The following is a 19,055-nucleotide window of genomic DNA, read 5'->3' as shown; positions in this document are numbered from 1 at the left end:
TCAAAGATTAGGATGGGTAGCAAAATAGCCCAAAACCATACCGGAATCTATGTAAATTAAGAATAAAACAGCCTAAAACCATCACAGGACCTATGTCAAGGTTCCCTAAATGGAGAACTCATTCGGTTCAGTAGTAAGAAAAATTCTTATTAGTTTATATAATAGGATTTACAAGCAAAAAATGTAAAGCATTTATTCTTTTGAGATAATATATACATAGAAAAAATCTTTATTGTGTAGGAAAAAAGTTTACCTAAAAAGTAAAAAAGTAATTTAAGTTTAAGATTTAGTGCAAATAGGAAAAGTAACCAGAAAAAAACATTTGGTTAAGTCAACAAATGTTTTTTATGTACTTTTAAAAAAAGTCTAATGTTTTTTTTAGGTTATTTTCCTTACCTCGATCACCCACCCTTACAGGCTTCGGGCGAAGCCACAATTGATGTATAATGAACTAAAAGATATGAAACTTGCAGAAAACATCCAATAATGATTTAGTATTTATATAAGAGGACATATGATTGATTCATTCTAACAGCAAAATAAAATTTGTGCCATCAACTTACCAAATGAATGTCCAATAAGATCTCAGCAACAATTGAACTAATGTCTTGCCTTTTCTTAAATCTAAACAGGTTAACGGCTTTTTTGTACTAATTTTATTGTATTTTCTAGGCATTGTTGTTACCAGAGACAAATAAGAAGAAGCTCCCAGAGACTATTGAGGAAGGAGAGGCTTTCTACAAAGCTAATAATCCATTCAAATTTTAATAATTGTTATTTTAAAATATGCACTTTCATACATTTTTTAAGGTATAAAGGTTTAGGTAACGTTTATGATAACTTGGTAACTTAAAGGTAACTTGATTATTGATAAAAGGATATAGTTTATTGTATAATGAGATGCATAAAAAAATTAAAGAGATTAAGCTATTTTTTTAAAAAGATTGAAAATGATAATTTTATGACTTTACTTAAATTTTTATGCTTTAAAATTTATACTTGTACATAATGTGAAGTGCATAATATATATTTCTTGCATAGTTTTATAGAAAGTTAACTACATATACGTTTAATTAAAATCATAGGATTAATAAAAACCTGGATTAAATAAGGAAAACGTTTCTGTTGATAATTTCTAAACAACTATAGAAGATTATACTTTCCTCCGTGGCTTAGAACCGTTTTATTTCCGATGGAAACTGAGCGGATTCCTGACCGTGCTGGAATAATATTTAGTTGACCTGACGTACTTATAACAATAAGTTTGTACAATATTGTTTATCTTCAATTATTCTCATAGCATAATTTTAAAAGCGTAGCATGTCTTCAATTTTTATTTAAGTAACAAACAAAGTCTTTGAAATCAAAGAGAGAGGGGACAATGGGCTGTTTATTACACTATTTTATTACTAAAGTTTCATAATTATGTTTTCTTAGTCGAATACTTAACAATTTTAGAACTTTAGTAAATTTTGATTAGTTGGTAAATTAAGCTGAGTGTTCAATCGTTTCAACCACTAATTTTCATTTACAGAAGGGGTAATTTTGTGTAACATCTTTGGAGTTGTGCATCAATTTACAGATCACTGTCTTATCCCTTTAGATCCCAGTTTTGAAAAAGGGCATTAACAAAAGTTGTTATATGGCTAACATATTATCTAAATGTTTGTTAATCTAATGATTTATTTTTATTTTGTTACACATTTATGGACATAATTGTCTTTGTTATTGCTATGAGACTATTTGAAACTAAATTTGAAGAATCCTTTAAATCTCAAATCATAAATATACTCTCCATTTTGTATATCTATGTATCACAGAAAATAATTAATAGAATGAAAACCATATCATAATCATTAGAAATAGTCAATGTTTTTCAAATATAATTATAAACATATTGTAATTTTCGAAATGTATTTAAAGTCATTTTTTCCATTTATTTCAATCCATTTTAATCAACCCATACTTTTGTCAAGTCATAATTTCGATGGGTCCCCTCAACCTTTCAAAATTTTCTTTCGATCGCACACCACCTTTAGAGGCAAAGACTTAAAAAGGCTGCTAGGACATTAAATATTGCCTACAAAATTCAAACCATCTAATATTGTTCAGAAATAGCACAGAATTATAGGTTGCGCGTACATCTGTTTTTTTTTGCGCGTTTAATTTTCTGCGATTTTCCTGTTCATTATTGTGTATTGATTATATCAAATAATGTGTAGGCCTTTTTTGTGACTTTGATTAAAAAAAGAGGAATAGGGATCCATCGTAATTTAGATTTGATTCCCATTTTTAATTCAACATACCATTTTTTCAGCCTTTTTTTGTTATTGTAATTTTTTTTGTAGATAATATGGTAGATATGTAAATAATGCAAAAAAATTGTTAGTTTTTCTATAGTATTTGATTGCAGGACTCGGCAGCCGCGCTTTATCCGCTAATTTGGACTGGTGTGGAAGATAAAATATTTAACCATAAATTTTATAAATAAGTTTATAATAATTGGGGCTTTCATTAATATACAGTCTAATGTCCTTCCTTAAGCAGAATTTTGAGAAAACTTTTTTTGCGGCTAACTTGTCGCGGCTGCCTAGCGCTGTTTGATTGTGTTAAACTGAAGTATTTAGTATTAGATATACTAGTTAGAACAAACCATATTTTATTAAGTTTATACTTAACACAATCCTACCTAGTATAAAAATAATGTAATTTTTAGTATTTTCCCTGTATTTTTATCAATTTTACCTCGATTTTTTTAACTATTCACCCTAAAAAATATTTTTTTTTACATACATATAGAATGTAACTTTAAATTATAAAAAAGCTAAAAAAATTCTTTTGTATTTATTGTAAAAATGATAACGTAACAAAAAGACTACATATAACGCATAAATATAAATAAATTGTTTGAAAATATTATTTTATCACAATTTGAGCTAAGGTTTTATTTGAAGTTTTATTTGAAGGTAGTTTGGATGTTGTTGTCAAACGATAGAAGTGTCCTCTTTCTGAAATGAAAATATCTAATTTAAACTAGGTGGCTTCCCTGTAAGTGCCTAATGGGCACAGCAAACCCCTGCTCTTTATTTTTTAAATTGAAAACTAGGAAAAGTTTTTTGTGCGTTAATGTTTAACCTTAGGTTAGGTTGGGTTATAATGGGTATACGGAAGTCCCCTTGGGTTAGGGCCTTCCGCAGGGCTTAGATTTAAGGAAAAATTCCCCCCTTTTCAATATTTTTAAAAATCAGGGGTTAGGTTTCTGTGCTTGGTAGGCACAATTGTTTAACAATATTAATTTTAAAAAATTAAATATTAATGGCTTGTAGATAGTCAATGAAGACAAGATACACCACGAGCATAGACGTCCAAGGGGGGGGGGGTAAAGGGGTGATTACCCCCCCATTTCAAATTTACCCCTTCCCTGGGGGTGCCGTAGCCATCCCCCAAAATAAAAAATCTCTAACAAAAAATTTTTTTGCGCGCTTCGCGCGCATTTTTAATAATAAATATTTCATAAAATTTAAATTACCCCCCCCCCAAAAAAATTTTACCCCGAGGGTAAATTTTGAGGGGGGGGGGGAAACAAAATTTACCCCTGCCAACAGATTTCAGGGGAGGGGTAATTACCCCCCCAAGCAAATTTTACCCCCGGGGTAAAAAAAATTTGCGCCATTTTACCCCCCCCCCCAAATACGAATTACCCCCCCCTTAAAAATTTGTAACCCCCCCCAAAATAAAAAGCTTGGACGCCCCTGACCACGAGATCTTATTTTGGTGCATCTCTGAGCCAAAACTTGCTTATTTGTTGTGTATGATGTATATGGCCTCTGGCCCGTTAGATAACCAACCGTTTGATCGCACGTCCTTTGTTTGTAAGTCCCAACTGTGCATGGTAATGAGTTGCACCTATTTTGGGCCAAGGCATTCCTCATATTCTACCTATTTATGTCGCGCATCTGGCATAGAAGATTTAGGAACCACTTTTAACGTCTTTGGTTATAACGCGGTGTTAGGCCGAGATAAAACCTATCACCTTCCCGACAACGAGCGGATGCTACGTGCTTTGCCAAATCGCAGGTTGATTTATCTGCCATAGAACTATCCATGTCTTTGTGAAACTTACCTTTGATCTGGTACAACACTTGGCATAGATGATAGACTTCAATTTCGCCGGCAGAGGTATACTGTATCTGAAATTGAGTTTATAGTAGCAAATCTACTTTATAAATTGTATAAGTCCGTCCAAATATTTTTATGTTGTTCACTAATCGGTTTTATCTCTCGTATAAATCAATAACATTTACTCAGCTCAAGCTTCGGGTGATTTTAATGAATTTTAATTGGCTGGTTTTAGACAATTTTAATTTATATTAGTGGTAACTTTTTTATCTTATATATAAATCAATATATCGTTCATTGACTTATTCCTTAAGATCCTAGAATAATATAAACTCGTTTCTTTAGAGATTATATTCATCCGTCTGTATCTGTAATTTTATAAAGAAAGTTAATAGCAGTTTGACATTTACAAAGCGTTTGATACTTGTAAATCGTTATAGAAATCGATATTTTATTACTTGGATATTGCACTAGGTTTTCATATACTCTGACAAAGTGATGCCTGCAGCTGGCTTAAATAACGTTACCTCCCATTAACCCCCTTTACGCCTTTACCTCCCCTCCCCTCCTACCGGATGAACGAACTGACCAATCAATGAGGTCCATATCAGCAATTAATTTCCATTTTTAAGGATTGAATTATTACCTGTTTGGTACAATACCAGGAACATTGCCTTCAAAGTATCTGAAAGGAAATTAAAATTTATGAAGATTTTTCAAACATAATTTATGTAAAAAGAATCTTTCTTTTCTTATAATTCTTCGATAACATCTTTCTAAGATATAAAACAAGAGTTTAAATTCAGACAACACGTAAGAACTCTGTATTAAAGGGTACGGAAGAGCAGAAAAATAGCCTAAAACCATCTGAAAATTTAAATTTACGAATGAAATAGCCTAAAATCACTTTGGGATACATGAAAAGCTTGCCTTAAATGGAGAACTATCAGTTCAAAAGTTTTCTAAATCTTAAGCTACAGACAAAAAACCTTACTACTTTATATAATAGGATGGACAATTTTAAGTTGCACCAAAAAAGTAAATTTCTTGATGAAAAAGATGAGTTGCACATTCTATTTTTATTTTATACAGACGACTGAATTTTTCTACTATTTCTGTACAGAATTTTAAATAGAAAATTATATAAGAATACTATGAAAAGTAGATTTTTTTTTAATTTCAGAAAAAAGTGTTTGCTATCTATTCTACAATACAAAATAGCTTGATGTCTGTCTGTCTGTCCGTCTGAAGCTTAAGATCTCAGTAACCGCTGAAACGATTTGGCTCTACTCTTCAGGGATTATACCTACTGGTCCTATGATGGTTTAAGCTATTTTCTAGGGGGGTTGGACACCCCAACCACCCCAAAAATAAAAAAATCTCCATTTCCAAATATTAAAATTTTATTTTGTTTTGTAAACAAAATCCAGAAATTAGGGTGGGGGATCCCCACTGCACCATGGGGCGAAGCCCCCGTGAACCCCCCCCCCCCACAAAAAAAATTCACCCCAAAAAAATTATTGGGCTTTTTGTAATTTTTAAAAATTTACATCTTTTTAAAGTTGTCGCACATATAGGTATTAAATAAAATTTACAGAGAAGAGTTTTCAATTTTTGTGTATACGGAGAACAACCTGGGTTTAATTTTTACGAATTAAAATTTTTGTGCATACGGCGCACAACCTGGGTTTAATTTTACCAAAGAGTAATTCGGCAAAGAATAACTTTATTGAAAATATAACTCTAAAAAATTCTTATACGAGGGTTGACTTTCCATTACCTCATGGGGCGGTATAATTTTTTTTTTTTGTGGTAATTGTCACCTTAGACTAGGTTAGTTGGTATTAAGAAAAAAATACTCGCTTTATTTTAAACTAGCGGATGCACCCCTAGCATCTAGGGACTCTATATTCGAAAGGATATGGAAGGGCAGGAAAATAGCCTAAAACCATACCTAGGCTTACTTATAAAATAAAATAGCCTAAAACCACCTATGGATAAATAAGAAGCTTCACTGTAAAGGAGAACCATATCGGTTCAGCGGTTAGCGAGATCCTTCGCTACAGATAAAAAAAAACTTATTACTTTATATTATACGATATTAAAATTTTTATTTTTGTGGTAATTATCACCTTAGGTTAGGTTAGTTGGTATTAAGAAAAAATACTCGCTTTATTTTAAATATGATTGTATTTCTGTGCTCGGTCGGTTCTTTAAGGAAAAGCACAGGCATTCTTGACAATACCAGCCACTGTTACTAATGCTATTTCCTATATTGCTGTTGCAATATGAATATTGATAGTATTACTTGGATTTTGCACCAGATTTTCATATACTTTAATAAAGTGATGCTAAAAACTAGCTAAAATAACTATACCCCCATTTGTCCCATCCCTTCCCCGACCTATTACTGGATGAACGATAAATGAGGTCCATAATAGCAAGCTAAATTGACGACAAACTTTTCCTGTCAATATAACCACGTTTAAACCCGCGACCGTGGCTCAGCCTGTAGCGCACTCGCTCGTCGTCGGGGATGTGATAGGTTCGAATCTCGGCCTAACACCATGTTATAACTAAAGACTTTAAAAATGTTTCCTACCGATACTATGTCAGTTAGAGTTAGAGTAGGGGGAATGCCTTGGCTCAAAACAGACGCTACTCATTGACATGCTCAGTTAGGACTTCTCAGACAAAGGTCGTACAATCAAAGGGATAGTTGTCTGATAGGTGTAACTTATCCTAATACCCCGGATGTTTGGACAGAAAAGGAGACATTTGGCTCCTCTTGGTTGACACAACCCAATCTTTCCCGATTTTGTATAATTTTTGAGGAACACGATTCCAGTGACGTCATATTTTCCCCATCTCTTTTGAAGAGATTTTCTTCCCCCCTTCCCTTTTTCGGGAAAGAAAAATATGACGTCACTGGAATCGTGTTCCTCAAAAATTATACAAAATCGGGAAAGATTGGGTTGTGTCCTCTTGGTTATCCTGGGATGTTTTGCCATGGCGTTTAAATGTCATGGAGCATCTAAGCCCATATGAGGTAATATCCACGTTTATCCTATATCCATTTCTGTTGCTTACTGTACTTTGGAATGTAATAGAAGTTCTTTTTAGAGCCAATGAAAAATGACGTCGTCCAATACAACTATAACCAATGATAGGCAAATACACAGACTAAATTACCAAATGGCAGGCCATTATACATTTTAATTGACCAATTGTAGGCCAGTGTGACGTAATTCTTTTATAGGCACTATAAAAGCTATGCTATACTTTGTTTGTTAATGTTAAGTAAATAATTACCTAAAAATTCTGAACCACCAAACTTTTCTCAGAACATTTCCTTTAGTCTTGAACATAAGTCTACAGTTGGCCATTGTATGGTAACCCCACCTAGCAACATAAAGTTAAACTAGAATTTTTTCTATAGCAACAAGAAAATAATTAGTAATTGATATGGTCAAATTAATAATTAATAAATAATCAGGGAGGGGACATTGCACAGTAAATTACACTGGAACCAAAAGTTTTATAGCCACGTTATCTTCATAGTTGGCTCATAAATTATGGTTAATTATACATATTAAACTTTGATTGGTTGGTTCCGAACTATTAATGCCAAATTTTAAAGTAATTTGAATCTTCAGAAGGAGTAGTTTAGATTATAATATTACACTAGTAAAATATAGGTTTTTTAGTCAAAAAGAAGAATACTCTGGAAATTCGACCTGATATCAATTATTTATACCTATATAGAGGGCCCCACGTCTTTGTTTAAATCATAAGTGCATAGCCTAAAAAATAAACTGCATTCGAACTTGAGTATATTTTTTTCTTGGAAAAAGGTATAAATTCATGTTTTTAACATAAGTAATTTATAAAAAAAATCCACAAGTAAAAAAATGAAAAATCCGGGAAGCTTATTAGTAATAAAATTCATACTTAGTGTGATTGATTCATTAATACCAAACTACCATATTTTGCAATAGATCATTTAAAAGCTCGAAAAATAATTTGTGTAGCTTGTGGAAGAAGACAAAAATTGCCAAGATATAGTGAAAATTAAGCTTGTAAAATCTGGTGCAAAAGAAGCCTTAGATTTTATAAATCTGAAGGAACCAACCTGTCTTTGTAATTATTGTAATACCTATTTGTAATTATGAATTATAAATTTAAAGTGATATGTTTATTAAGAGTGAAACTTTTCTATAATTAGGGTCGGTCCGTCCAGAGCTTTTTCCCGTTAATTTAGACATGTTAGAATTGTCTTATTGATTTCAAACTTTCCATGGTGATTCCTGTAGTAGTTTAGTTTTGGTAGGTATAATTTAGAAAAAGTATCAACTGTAATGTTGTTACCAGAATGTCCTTTCGTCAAGATTTTCAACAAATTTACTCAATTTTGTTTCAACTTTTAGACATTTATATATATTATGATTATTCTGTAAGTGTTAATGTTTGTTTGTCCTAGTGACCTATTCCAGTATGAGGATCTGAATTGCTATTATAATTTAGTTGAAATCTTCATATACTGCGAAATTTTTTAAAAATTTTGAATGCCATCTTAGTTTATTAAATGTATTTCTATACAAAACAAATATTATTGTGGATTTAAAAGAACTTCATATAAAATAAATGAATAAAACTTGTTGAAATGATGTTAGATTTTTGGAAAATAGAGGGTTTTATTAGGTATAAAATATAAAAAATATGAAAAAAATTAGGCTATGCACTTATGATTTAAATAAAGACGTGGGGCTCTCTATTTAGGTATAAATAAATGACAACAGGTCGAATTTCCTGGGTATTCATCTTTTTGGCTAAAAAACCTACATTTTACTAGTGTATGGTATGTACATTAATTTATCATCCATTGTCTTATCCCTTTAATCCCTTCTAGATTTGAGTACATATATAGATGTATAGATTAACATCTAGCGTTTTGAATTTGAACTAAAAACCTACCACAATCTTGTAACCAAAATATAAGCAATAACAACATCCACAGTGTAGTGACCTCTACCAACAAGGAGTAGAATTACCCCTGCAGCTGCCAGCATGTAGGATAACCAGTGCAAAATAAACCAACTCTTAGGAGTGTCTGAATATAATATATAGTTTTTGTTGTTGTCATCTTTAAATAATAATTGGGTTAATATAAGATTTAAATTTCTCATTTCAATTATTTTTCTTAAAAAACAATACATCATACTTTTGTCATATTATAAAGTTATCATTATCGTAAATCATATAAGATTTTTATTTCAGCATGGCTTCGGAACCGATTAATATCCGTTTGGTTAGAACCAGTTCTCCGCCATACCGAAAAATCATATATTCCATAGGGGCTAATAAAACTGGTTGGAGAATTTTATTTTTTTCATTTAAATATCCAAGCTGTCTATAATACTAACAATTATCGCACTGTATGACAGAAGTTTGGACAGAAAAGTTTGAAAAAAACGTATAAAATCAATTATCTGGACAAATTCTTAAATTTTTATTTTATCTATTAAATAATACGATACATGTATTTTTAGTATTGCCTGGTTTTAAGCCATGAGTTGGAGATGTAAATATATTTATAAAAGATATTTTTGTTAACTTACATTCTTTGATGACTAAATAAGACATGACAAACATCATAGTGTGTCCAGAGAAAATGAAATCTCCACAAAATACCTTAAATAAAAAAAGTATACAAAAATTGAAAATTGTAGATAAGGTTTCATTTAACCCAAAGGTGCTTTGCCTTAATGTGCCTAGTGATCACAGAAAACCCTCCCCCATATTTTTAAAAATTATGTGAGATATTTATTTATTTATGCTAAATTCCTGCTTGGTGCCCTAACCTTGCCGGGCCTATGGCTACCTAAAATAACCTGACCTAGAATAAAACACAAAAAAAAACTACTCACTCCCTACAATAATTACAAAACAAGGGGAAGGGTGAGAAGATTAAAATCTAAATAAAATCTTACTTGCTGATGTGAAAAAGAGAGTCCTCCTCCAGCCACTATCTTTAATACTCTGCTTATAAACTCTAAAAATAAATGATTTTTATAATAGAGACATCACCCAGTCACTATCTTTAATACTCTGCTTATAAACTCTAAATAGGAATGATTATAGAAAGAGAAATATCACCCAGCCACTATCTTAAATACTCTGCTTATAAACTCTAAATCTAAATGATTATAAAAAGAGAGATATCACCCAGCCACTATCTTTGATATTCTGCTTATAAACTCTAAATATGAATAATTATAAAAAGAAAGTCCTCCCCCAGCCACTTTCTTTAATACTCTGCTTATAAACTTTATATATAAATAATTATAAAAAGAGAGACATCACCCAGCCACTATCTTTAATACTCTGCTTATAAACTCTAAATATAACTGATTCTAAAGAGATTAATTTCTCACAAATAAACTTCACTAACGCTTAGGCCATTTGATTTATAGATTAAAGTCTTTTGATGGTTTTGTGCCACTACCAATTATTAAAAAAACCTTGCTCTAGTTTGTAAGCAAATGGAAGCAAATAAGCACACAAATAAAAATATAATACTTAAATCCAGGAAAAAGGGAATGTGATTCTGACAAACAATTCTAAGTTAAAATTTCCCCTCAACCCCCTTCCCTTTTTTCTCCCCTTCTTACCCACATCCCTTTCAGTTAAACCAAAAAACAAGTTTTACTCCAACTTTACTCCAACAAAATATTTAATTTTCTGCAATTTCAAATGGAATTAATTGGCTGAATAGCAGCCCCTGCTTAAATCCAAGGCTTTATTAGAAGGTTTGCTTTTAAAATGCTAATAATCAAAAAGAACAAAGAGATGGAAATTAGAATTTAAAATGCAGCACGGAAAAGGAAACCTATATTGTCCATGCAAGCTTTATGTTGACATATAATAAATTATATTGATTAATTCACATTAAAAATGCAGTCACAAATGACTGATTTATTGCATGCAAGAAAAATTTGTGGTGGGGTGGGGATGCATATTTCATGGAAAAGTGTCTTGGGAGGATCAAAAAAATAGTCTAAACCTTCACTTTAAAGGAGAACCATTTCATTTCAGTAGTTAAAGAGATACTTCGTTAAAAACACACACTCATATTCCTTTCGTATAAGTATAACAACAACCATAAAGTTTAACAGAAAAAAGGATTGGATGCAACATTGGAATTTATAGAGATATAAGTTTGAAATATGTTTAGGTTTTCCTGGTGCACTAAACCTGGCAGCATAATTCATTTTTATTTTAGATAATACTTCCAATTTAGATATTCTATCTATAATACAAAGTAGTATGATATCTGTCCGTCCGTTTGTCTGTCCGTCTGTCTGAGGCTCAAGATCTTGGTAACCGCTGGGCTAATGAGGCTATGCTTCTCTGGTTCTATGATGGTTTTAAGCTATTTTTCTTGGTGGTGTGAAACACAATTCCCTACAAAACTTTCCGTTTAACAGAAATATCAATGTTAATTGAAAAAGTTTGACGTAGTAGTAAGAGAAACAATCTAGTTGTAGAGTAGCTGTGCTAATTAAATGTAAATGTAAAATAAGGAAAACTGGATGTATGTATAAATGTTTCATTTCACTAGATACATATTACATCCAACAGGCCCTATTATGGCCCTTTCAAACTTTTAATGAAAGTCATTCAAAGCAGGGATAGAAGAATGAAGATTTGAGGCATGAGAAAAAATATCTTTCCAGTATAGCTTCGAAACCAGTTAATATCCGCTAGATTAGAACTGGTTCATAACCATGCTAAAAAATCATGTATTGTATCGTGTTATACGAATAGTAAATTGAAATTAATATATTAATACAAGTTTGTTAGCCGGGGCCTAAGTCTGCTTTACTTGAATATATCTGTTTAAAACTTATTTTCGTGAATCTTCTAATTGAATATATTCTAAAACCTTCCAAGGACATATAACTGTCAGTTCGGTATAGATAACTGACGCAAACAAACAACTAGATACTTCCTTGTATATTATTACATTGAATACATTTTGCTATATTTGTTAATTCTTTTTATAGTAAAACAGTGTGTTTTACTTCAATTGTATCTATCTTTTACTTAAAGATCATTTCTCCCTGAATTAAAAATTTACTTTGAAAGTATTTCATTATCAACTTTGATCAAAGAGTTTGGTTCATGGAAAGGGGTTGCATATTCACAAGGTTTTAGTAGAAGCTACTCTTTAATTTACTTTGTCTGTCCGTACGTCGGGAACGCTATGTGGGAAATTTAATATTTTCTTGGTTGCCTTTTACGAAAGATTGCTATTTTTTTGTCAATATATTCCTTTCCAAAACATCAAGTATACAACTTTTTCTTACTCTCTATATTTTATCACCACTAAACATTTGTCACTTTGTCCGTTTGTCTTTCCATTATTTTTTTTTGTATTTTCTTTCTTAGGCGGTGCATTTTTTTTATATGAGTGTTTATCATTTATTATTCATTACCAAAATCGTATTGTCTTTCTAAATATTCTAAATGCAAGTATCAGTATGTCTTTCTGTCTGCTAAGAAGATCTAAACTTGCTTCTTAGTAACTAACTCTGTGTGTTTGTCCGTCCAATAGAGGAAGTATAAACTACTAAGCTACCATTCAAGTTCTTCTTTCGATGCCCTATTCCTATCCCGGGTTAAATTATTGTTAAATGAAAGATGTAGAAAGTTATGTACATATACTTTGATAAAGGGTTGAAAATATGGGTAAAAAGTTTTGTATTTAAGATAGAGAATATACTCTACAAAGTCATATATGTTAGCAAGTCAGTTGTTTATTTAGTAGGGCAGTTGTAGTGGGATTTTATTATTCTGAGTATCTAAACTAAGCTCAAGGTTCTGAAAATTTATAATCATTTTGTGCTAATATGTCATTATCTTGCTAACTCTTAATAAAATACAAAGATAATAAACCATTAATTAAAATCCAGGTAGACTTCACCAAAGGTAACTGTGATATTAAATGTATTCTGTGAAAAAAAATAACATATGTACAACATAATAAATCCTTAATAGTCTATCAGTTTATCATTCAATTAGTCGACAGGACCTATTTTGTGTTAATTTAAGTCCATTTTTAGGAAAGTGAGAAAAGTATTTTTCCATTTTCCCGAAAACTATTTTATGTTTATTGTTTTATGAGATAGACAATGCTCCTTGAGATTAAGAGATCATGCTAAAATTTGGAAAATGTAATAACCTTTGAAGGGAAGACTGCCATTGCCATTATACTTAGCATCACAATAGTACTCCGGATTTGATTTAGGGATGGAGGTGACAAATACTGTCAAGGATCTGTACATGTACAGCAGGCCCAGACAGAAACAGGCTCGCCGTAATATGATTGCCCTTAAAATATAAAATTCAATTATTTGAGAGATATAGTTTAGGTTAGTTTCAAGGACGTCCAAGCTGTTTATTTTGGAGGGGGTTAAATGGCGCGCCCTTAATTTTTTTTACCCAAGGGTTTACAATTCGTATGGGATGTGGGGGGGGGGGGGTACATTCTAATTTATTTTCACACAGTTTAAGGTTGCTTACGACACCCCTAAATTTGTTTATGGGGTGTAAACACCCCTTTAATCCTCTTGGACGTCCTTAGTTGGTATATAATCTTCACAATAAAATGATTTAGTGAGGTTCAATGTGGAAAAGATTTTGATTAGGTGGATGTTTGTTTGTGTATTTGATAATTAGGATCTATTAAATAGGGTAATAGGACAAAGTGTCTCAAAATTCAGCCATGTGAGGGAGATGGTAGAAGAAGTGGGAAAGAAAACCCCATAAAAAAGAGATGGATGATCCAACATCTTTTTGACGTCACATGGCTGATTTTTGAGACACTTGTCCCACTACTTAAATAGGTGACTTATTGGACTCATCTTTTACCTTTACAACATGACAAAATATTTAGGGTTAAGAAAAACTTATTAATATTTATTTTAAAAGATTTTAATAATTCTATTCACAACTTTAAAATTGTTTTATTATTCAAATGTTAAATCCTAATTATACTTGGTGATAAGCTAAAAATCTACATAATATTAACAATTTCTAAATACGTATATCTATATAATAAAAACATAAAAAAATGTTGATAAACAGGGCAATAAAAGCTTTAAGTAAAATCACAATTTTAGCTAAATTAATCCAGCGACACATCAATTGGCCAATCAATAAGGAAGATACAGTGATCTTTTTAAGGGTCTTGGATTGACGGACATGTTCTAGTTATGGAGTAGCTTCGCCACCCATAAAATTACCTATGGGTGTGAAACATGATAAGGGTAATGGCAGAAACTAGGCAGGTCACTAATAGGTATTCACTATAGTCTAGCCCCCAGGACATATAGCTAAATATAAAGTATTATATAAACAAGAGAGGTCACCTTTATTTTTAAATTTTAGTTTTAAAAAGAAACATTTAAGAATTTTTTTTGGGGCGGGTTAATTAACTTCTTGGGGCGATTTCTTTTGGGAGGATGGTGGTACCCTCCCCCAAAATGGCTATATACCTTCCCTAAACCAATGTGAACGTACATTGAAAAGGACCCATATCGGTTCAGCGGTTAGCGACATGCTTTGGTAGAAACAGACTGACACACACAGATCCTGTTACTTTTACATAATTATTTATAAACAAATAATGCTACTTGGAGAAGCTCTTTTAAGTCCCTATAAAAAATGACGTCTGAATAAAAATTACCAATTATAAGCCAATATACAGACTAAATTACCAATGACAGGCCAGTATACATTTTAATTGTCCAATATTGGGCCAGTATGAATTTTTTTTTATATTGCCTATACAAAGCTACCTGTTTGGATATGATTTTCAATATTGTTTACCTGACACTATCCAGAAAGAAATCAGGTAGGGGTGGATAATCAGGCATTGACTCATGAGCAAGCACTTAAGCAGGAAAAAATATTCAAGCAGATAATGTCAATAAATTACTAAATTTGATTTTTGTGTCATTAAATTTGATAGCATTTTTTAGTATGTAAGCAACTCTTTAATTCACTTTGTCTGTCCGTCAGTCTGTTCGTCAGTCCGTAATGCTCAAGAGGAAAAGCAACATTCTCGGCTGCTATTGAAGATAGACAGCTGAATTTTTGTGAAGATTCTCTGTATCAATGAGCATCAAATGTATCATTTACTCTGTTCGTCAGTCCGTCGGTCATGCATAAAAGACATGAAAATATTTTTTAATAACATTTCACAAAGTTTCTGTGATTTCTAAGAATTATTGCACAATTATCAACTGAATATCTTCTCTATAATTCATTTTGTCTGTTTGTCCCTCCATAAATTAAATTCTACTGTAAAGACGGATTTTTGTCATGACAGCATACACCACAGAATGAGGTAAAAACAGATAATAAGAAAATATGTTTATAGACAGATCCGACCTAGAAACAGGGCTTGTAGTAAATATAACTATATTCCAATTAAATTTAAATTTACCTAGACTACAGGTTGTCATGATAAAACCACAACCCAGAAATAAGGCAGACAATAATAATTTTAGTGGTTCATCTGAAAATAAAAAAAATGATTATTTTATAGTTTTTAGATACCATTATTATAGTTAAGAGAAGGATGCATTTAAGGGCTCTGTATTCAAAAGAACAACAGTTCCCAGACCTAACTCATAAAAAAATATCCTAAAATCATCCCGGAATCTATGTGATCAAAGGTGTTTATAAATTTGAAAAAAATATTGATATTATTATCATATTTTAAAGGTAATTTATAAATAAATAAACTTTTTTACAATGTAGAAAATAATGTAATCAAATATAACCTCACCTGGAAATTTTTGTGACTCTAAGGAGGTGTTTAGTTTTCTGAGGTAGGCATCCTATATTACAACACTTTTCAATACATTTCAAATAGGTTTGTTCGCAAAATTTTTAGTGAAATTTCTGTCTTCCACTTCTCACTAAAAAAGAAAGCTCTACAAAGTGTCCTAAAAAATGAGCCGAGTGACGTCAATAGATCCATCGAACCCGGTATTAGTGTCGGACTGATTATGACGTAACAAAAAAATTAGCCAATGAGAGGACATTATTGACCAATGGTAAAATTCATAGTAGCCTCTCATTGGCTAATTTTTTTTGTTACGTCATAATCAGTCCGACACTAATACCGGGTTCGATCCATCTCTTTTTAAGGGGTTTCCTTTCCCACTTCTCCTCTCATCCCTCGTTTTATGAAGTCACACGGCTCATTTTTTTCGGACACTTTAAATAGCTTTCTTAAAAATACACTTTCAATTGCATTCTTTTATAAGGTGTCAAAATCAGCACGGGGCGTTAAAAAATCATATTAGCGCTCCTGGTATAGGAATAATTTTTACCTCAATATCTTTGTTTCGAATCTCCAAATCATCATCAGTGTCTAAATTTTTTATTTCAATGTATTCTAAAATATTTAAAATAGTATTTCAAAAGACCGAACCTGCCTATTCCTTTCATAAGAATGCTGCTTTTGAAAATCTAATGATTTACCTACTTCCTGTAAAATAGCCCAAAAACTGCAAATGATAAAAAGAAAGTCACACTATAAAGGCCAAACAAACGAACATATTGACATCATATACATCTATTATGATTAGATTAAAATACATTGAAACCTTCAGAGGCATCTTCTGTCATCAGCGGAGTACTTGGAGTATAGCTACTCTATAAAATATGAATTATTTAGCAAACATTTAATTAAACTATTAAGCCTTCTTTTCATCCCTTATCATTTCTACTTTTCTTTTTCTTTCCTCATATCTCAATCGCCTTTTTAATCTTTCTTTCTCCCTTACTGTATCTCTTGGTTTCTCTCTTCTTTTATTTCTCTATCTCTATCTTAAAATTTCCAAAAAAGTGATTGCCTCTTAATCAGAGGTGAGAGTATGACCAATGACCATGTATTATTTCTGCTAACTATTTGTTGAAAAGTTTGGACTCTACTAACTTGGATCCAGGTAATGAGTTAATAAAAGTACCTGAAGTTTTTAAGCTAATGAATAAGATACCGAGGTCATAAATTATTGAGTAACAGTTAAATTTACATCCCTATGTCTCCTCCCTCCATTACTTTATTTTCTTGAATTATCAGAAAGTGAAATATAATCACGCAACCTCGCAATAATAAATCTTACCTCAGCTGTTCTAGCCTTTTTAGCCTGAATTGTCAACACAGGATTCATTTCTAATTATAGTCTCATAGTTATCTATTCATAAAAAAATTATATACAGCTTTAACTTTTAATAAGTTTAATATAGCTATTTTTGTTTTTCCTTATTGAATTTTGTGGATTTGTGGATCGACCACATGCTGAAAAAACCTGCACAGGACCTATATTTAGCTTCCTTGAAAAGCAAATCTCAAAATCTTGTCTGATTAGTGGTAAAAATACACAAACATATTGTTACTTTAAGAATGTAAGCTGAAATTGAAAACTAACCATACATAAAATAAAATACCTTATATATATTTTTTTAAAGGATCGATTATTAAAATACTTTTTTATTAGCTAGGCCAACTTCAATGAATACAACCTATTGACCATGCAAACTTAGATTGACCTAAACTATTTTATGACTTTGGTTTTAGGGAATGAGACATCTTTAGCAACCCAATTGCAAAGGATGTGTTGATAATTCTAAATCCTTATATTTTTAATTTAATTATGGCATAAATATATAATACTGGCTATTGCGCCCACACCATGATCTAAGGGCTCTTTTTTGAAGGATTAGAAAAGTTGAAGAAAATGGCATAAAACCATTTTAGAGCTTAAATTTAAAAATGCAATAGCCTATCATCATTCTTGGACCTGTGAAAAGCTTCTCTAAAAGTGAGAGCTCAATTCCTCCCAAGTAATTTAGTGTGGAGGTTGTTCTGTACTCCAATATTAATGAACTAGCAGCTTCACCCTTAGCCTCTAGGGGCTGTGCCCCAAGAGGTTTGATCAACCTAATTTTTCGTATTTTTAATATTTTAAAAATAAATAAATTGGGGGGGGGGGGGGAAGGGTTTTTTCAATTTTGGGGGGATTGTCCCACCTCACAAGAAAATAGTTATAAACCTTCCCGGGACATATGAGAAGCTACCCTGTAAAGGAGAACCAGATCGGTTCAGCGGTTAGCGAGATCCTTCGGTACAGATAAACACACATCCTTTTACTTTATTATAAGGATATAACTAGTTTCAACAATAACTGAAATAATACATATATCGTCACTAATGAATCAAAAAGATGAATTTTCTAAAAAATGTAATATCAAGGACATTTTTTCCATAAGTATTTGCTGCTGTAGGCATAACCTATTATATAAAGTAAAATATATATGAATAAACAAAACTTTAATGTTTCTGTATGTTATAAGATTGAGCCCTACATTTCATTTTTCACCATAAAATAAAAACATTTGATATTGCCTAACATGTATGTAAAACTGAAACTACGTTATTACATGCTTATGTTAATATTTTTATCTCTTATCTCTACAAAACACTAAACCTTTGCTTGTACCGGATTTTTGATTTTGCCGGATATTCTGAATCTAATCTTTAAAAAGGAATCAACTTATATTTTGAAGGTGCCCGTAAAATCAATTGTAAATTAGAATTAATAGAATCGTACTGTCAAGTTTTCTAAAAATGATCATTGCAAAATTAAGTGTTTTACATTTTCGTGAAGGTATATATATAATAGCGGCTTCTAGCATAGACTTTTTTATTTTCTGAGCTTCGCTTTATGTATGTTTTTATCATTGCTATCTATCACTAATGGCTACGCTCCTTGACACCTTTTGGAGCACTCGATTAGGAGGAGTCGGGGGGGGAGGGGGGGGGATATTATTATCGAGTGCCTATTTCTCTTTTGTGG

The 19,055-nt window shown here is 31.6% G+C and overlaps 2 protein-coding genes across 2 annotated transcripts in view; one reads left to right on the top strand and one right to left on the bottom strand.

The window, feature by feature from the left end:
- Positions 1–2,916, top strand: part of LOC145326254 (organic cation transporter-like protein) — a 34,810-nt gene extending 31,894 nt beyond the window's left edge. The window contains exon 18 of the mRNA XM_080169459.1: positions 673–2,916. Within this exon, the coding sequence (XP_080025585.1) occupies positions 673–768 (96 nt within the window). The 3' untranslated portion in view covers positions 769–2,916. The remainder of the gene's footprint in view (positions 1–672) is intronic.
- LOC145326255 (phosphatidylcholine:ceramide cholinephosphotransferase 2-like) lies at positions 2,832–17,882 on the bottom strand. The gene is made up of 15 exons (XM_080169460.1): positions 17,322–17,882; positions 16,803–16,851; positions 16,527–16,567; positions 15,977–16,028; positions 15,632–15,703; positions 15,013–15,076; positions 14,427–14,516; positions 13,364–13,512; positions 10,110–10,171; positions 9,738–9,810; positions 9,094–9,229; positions 7,432–7,521; positions 4,766–4,804; positions 4,124–4,190; positions 2,832–3,008 (listed from the first exon to the last, which is right to left on the bottom strand). Exons 1-15 carry the CDS (start codon positions 17,367–17,369, stop codon positions 2,985–2,987), a joined length of 1,056 nt encoding a protein of 351 aa, XP_080025586.1. The 5' UTR covers positions 17,370–17,882; the 3' UTR covers positions 2,832–2,984.
- Positions 17,883–19,055: the final 1,173 nt, after the last annotated feature.

The sequence above is a fragment of the Acartia tonsa genome, chromosome 8, assembly GCF_053477335.1.
Source record: "Acartia tonsa isolate MP-2025a chromosome 8, ASM5347733v1, whole genome shotgun sequence".
NCBI classification, from domain to species: Eukaryota; Metazoa; Arthropoda; class Copepoda; order Calanoida; family Acartiidae; genus Acartia; species Acartia tonsa.
The sequence above is the reverse complement of the archived record's forward strand: the minus strand, read 5'-3'. Positions and strand labels throughout refer to the sequence as shown.

Bases quoted from the DNA above. Each gene is read 5' to 3' on its own strand.
- LOC145326255 (XM_080169460.1), bottom strand. From the start codon at position 17,369: ATGAATCCTGTGTTGACAATTCAGGCTAAAAAGGCTAGAACAGCTGAG. The intron at 14,517-15,012 runs GTAAACAATATT...CTTTATATTTAG, and splicing joins TTCTTTCTGGATAGTGTCAG to CTATATGTCCTGGGGGCTAG. The intron at 7,522-9,093 runs GTAGGTTTTTAG...TTATGTTGCTAG, and splicing joins ATTTTGGTTACAAGATTGTG to GTGGGGTTACCATACAATGG.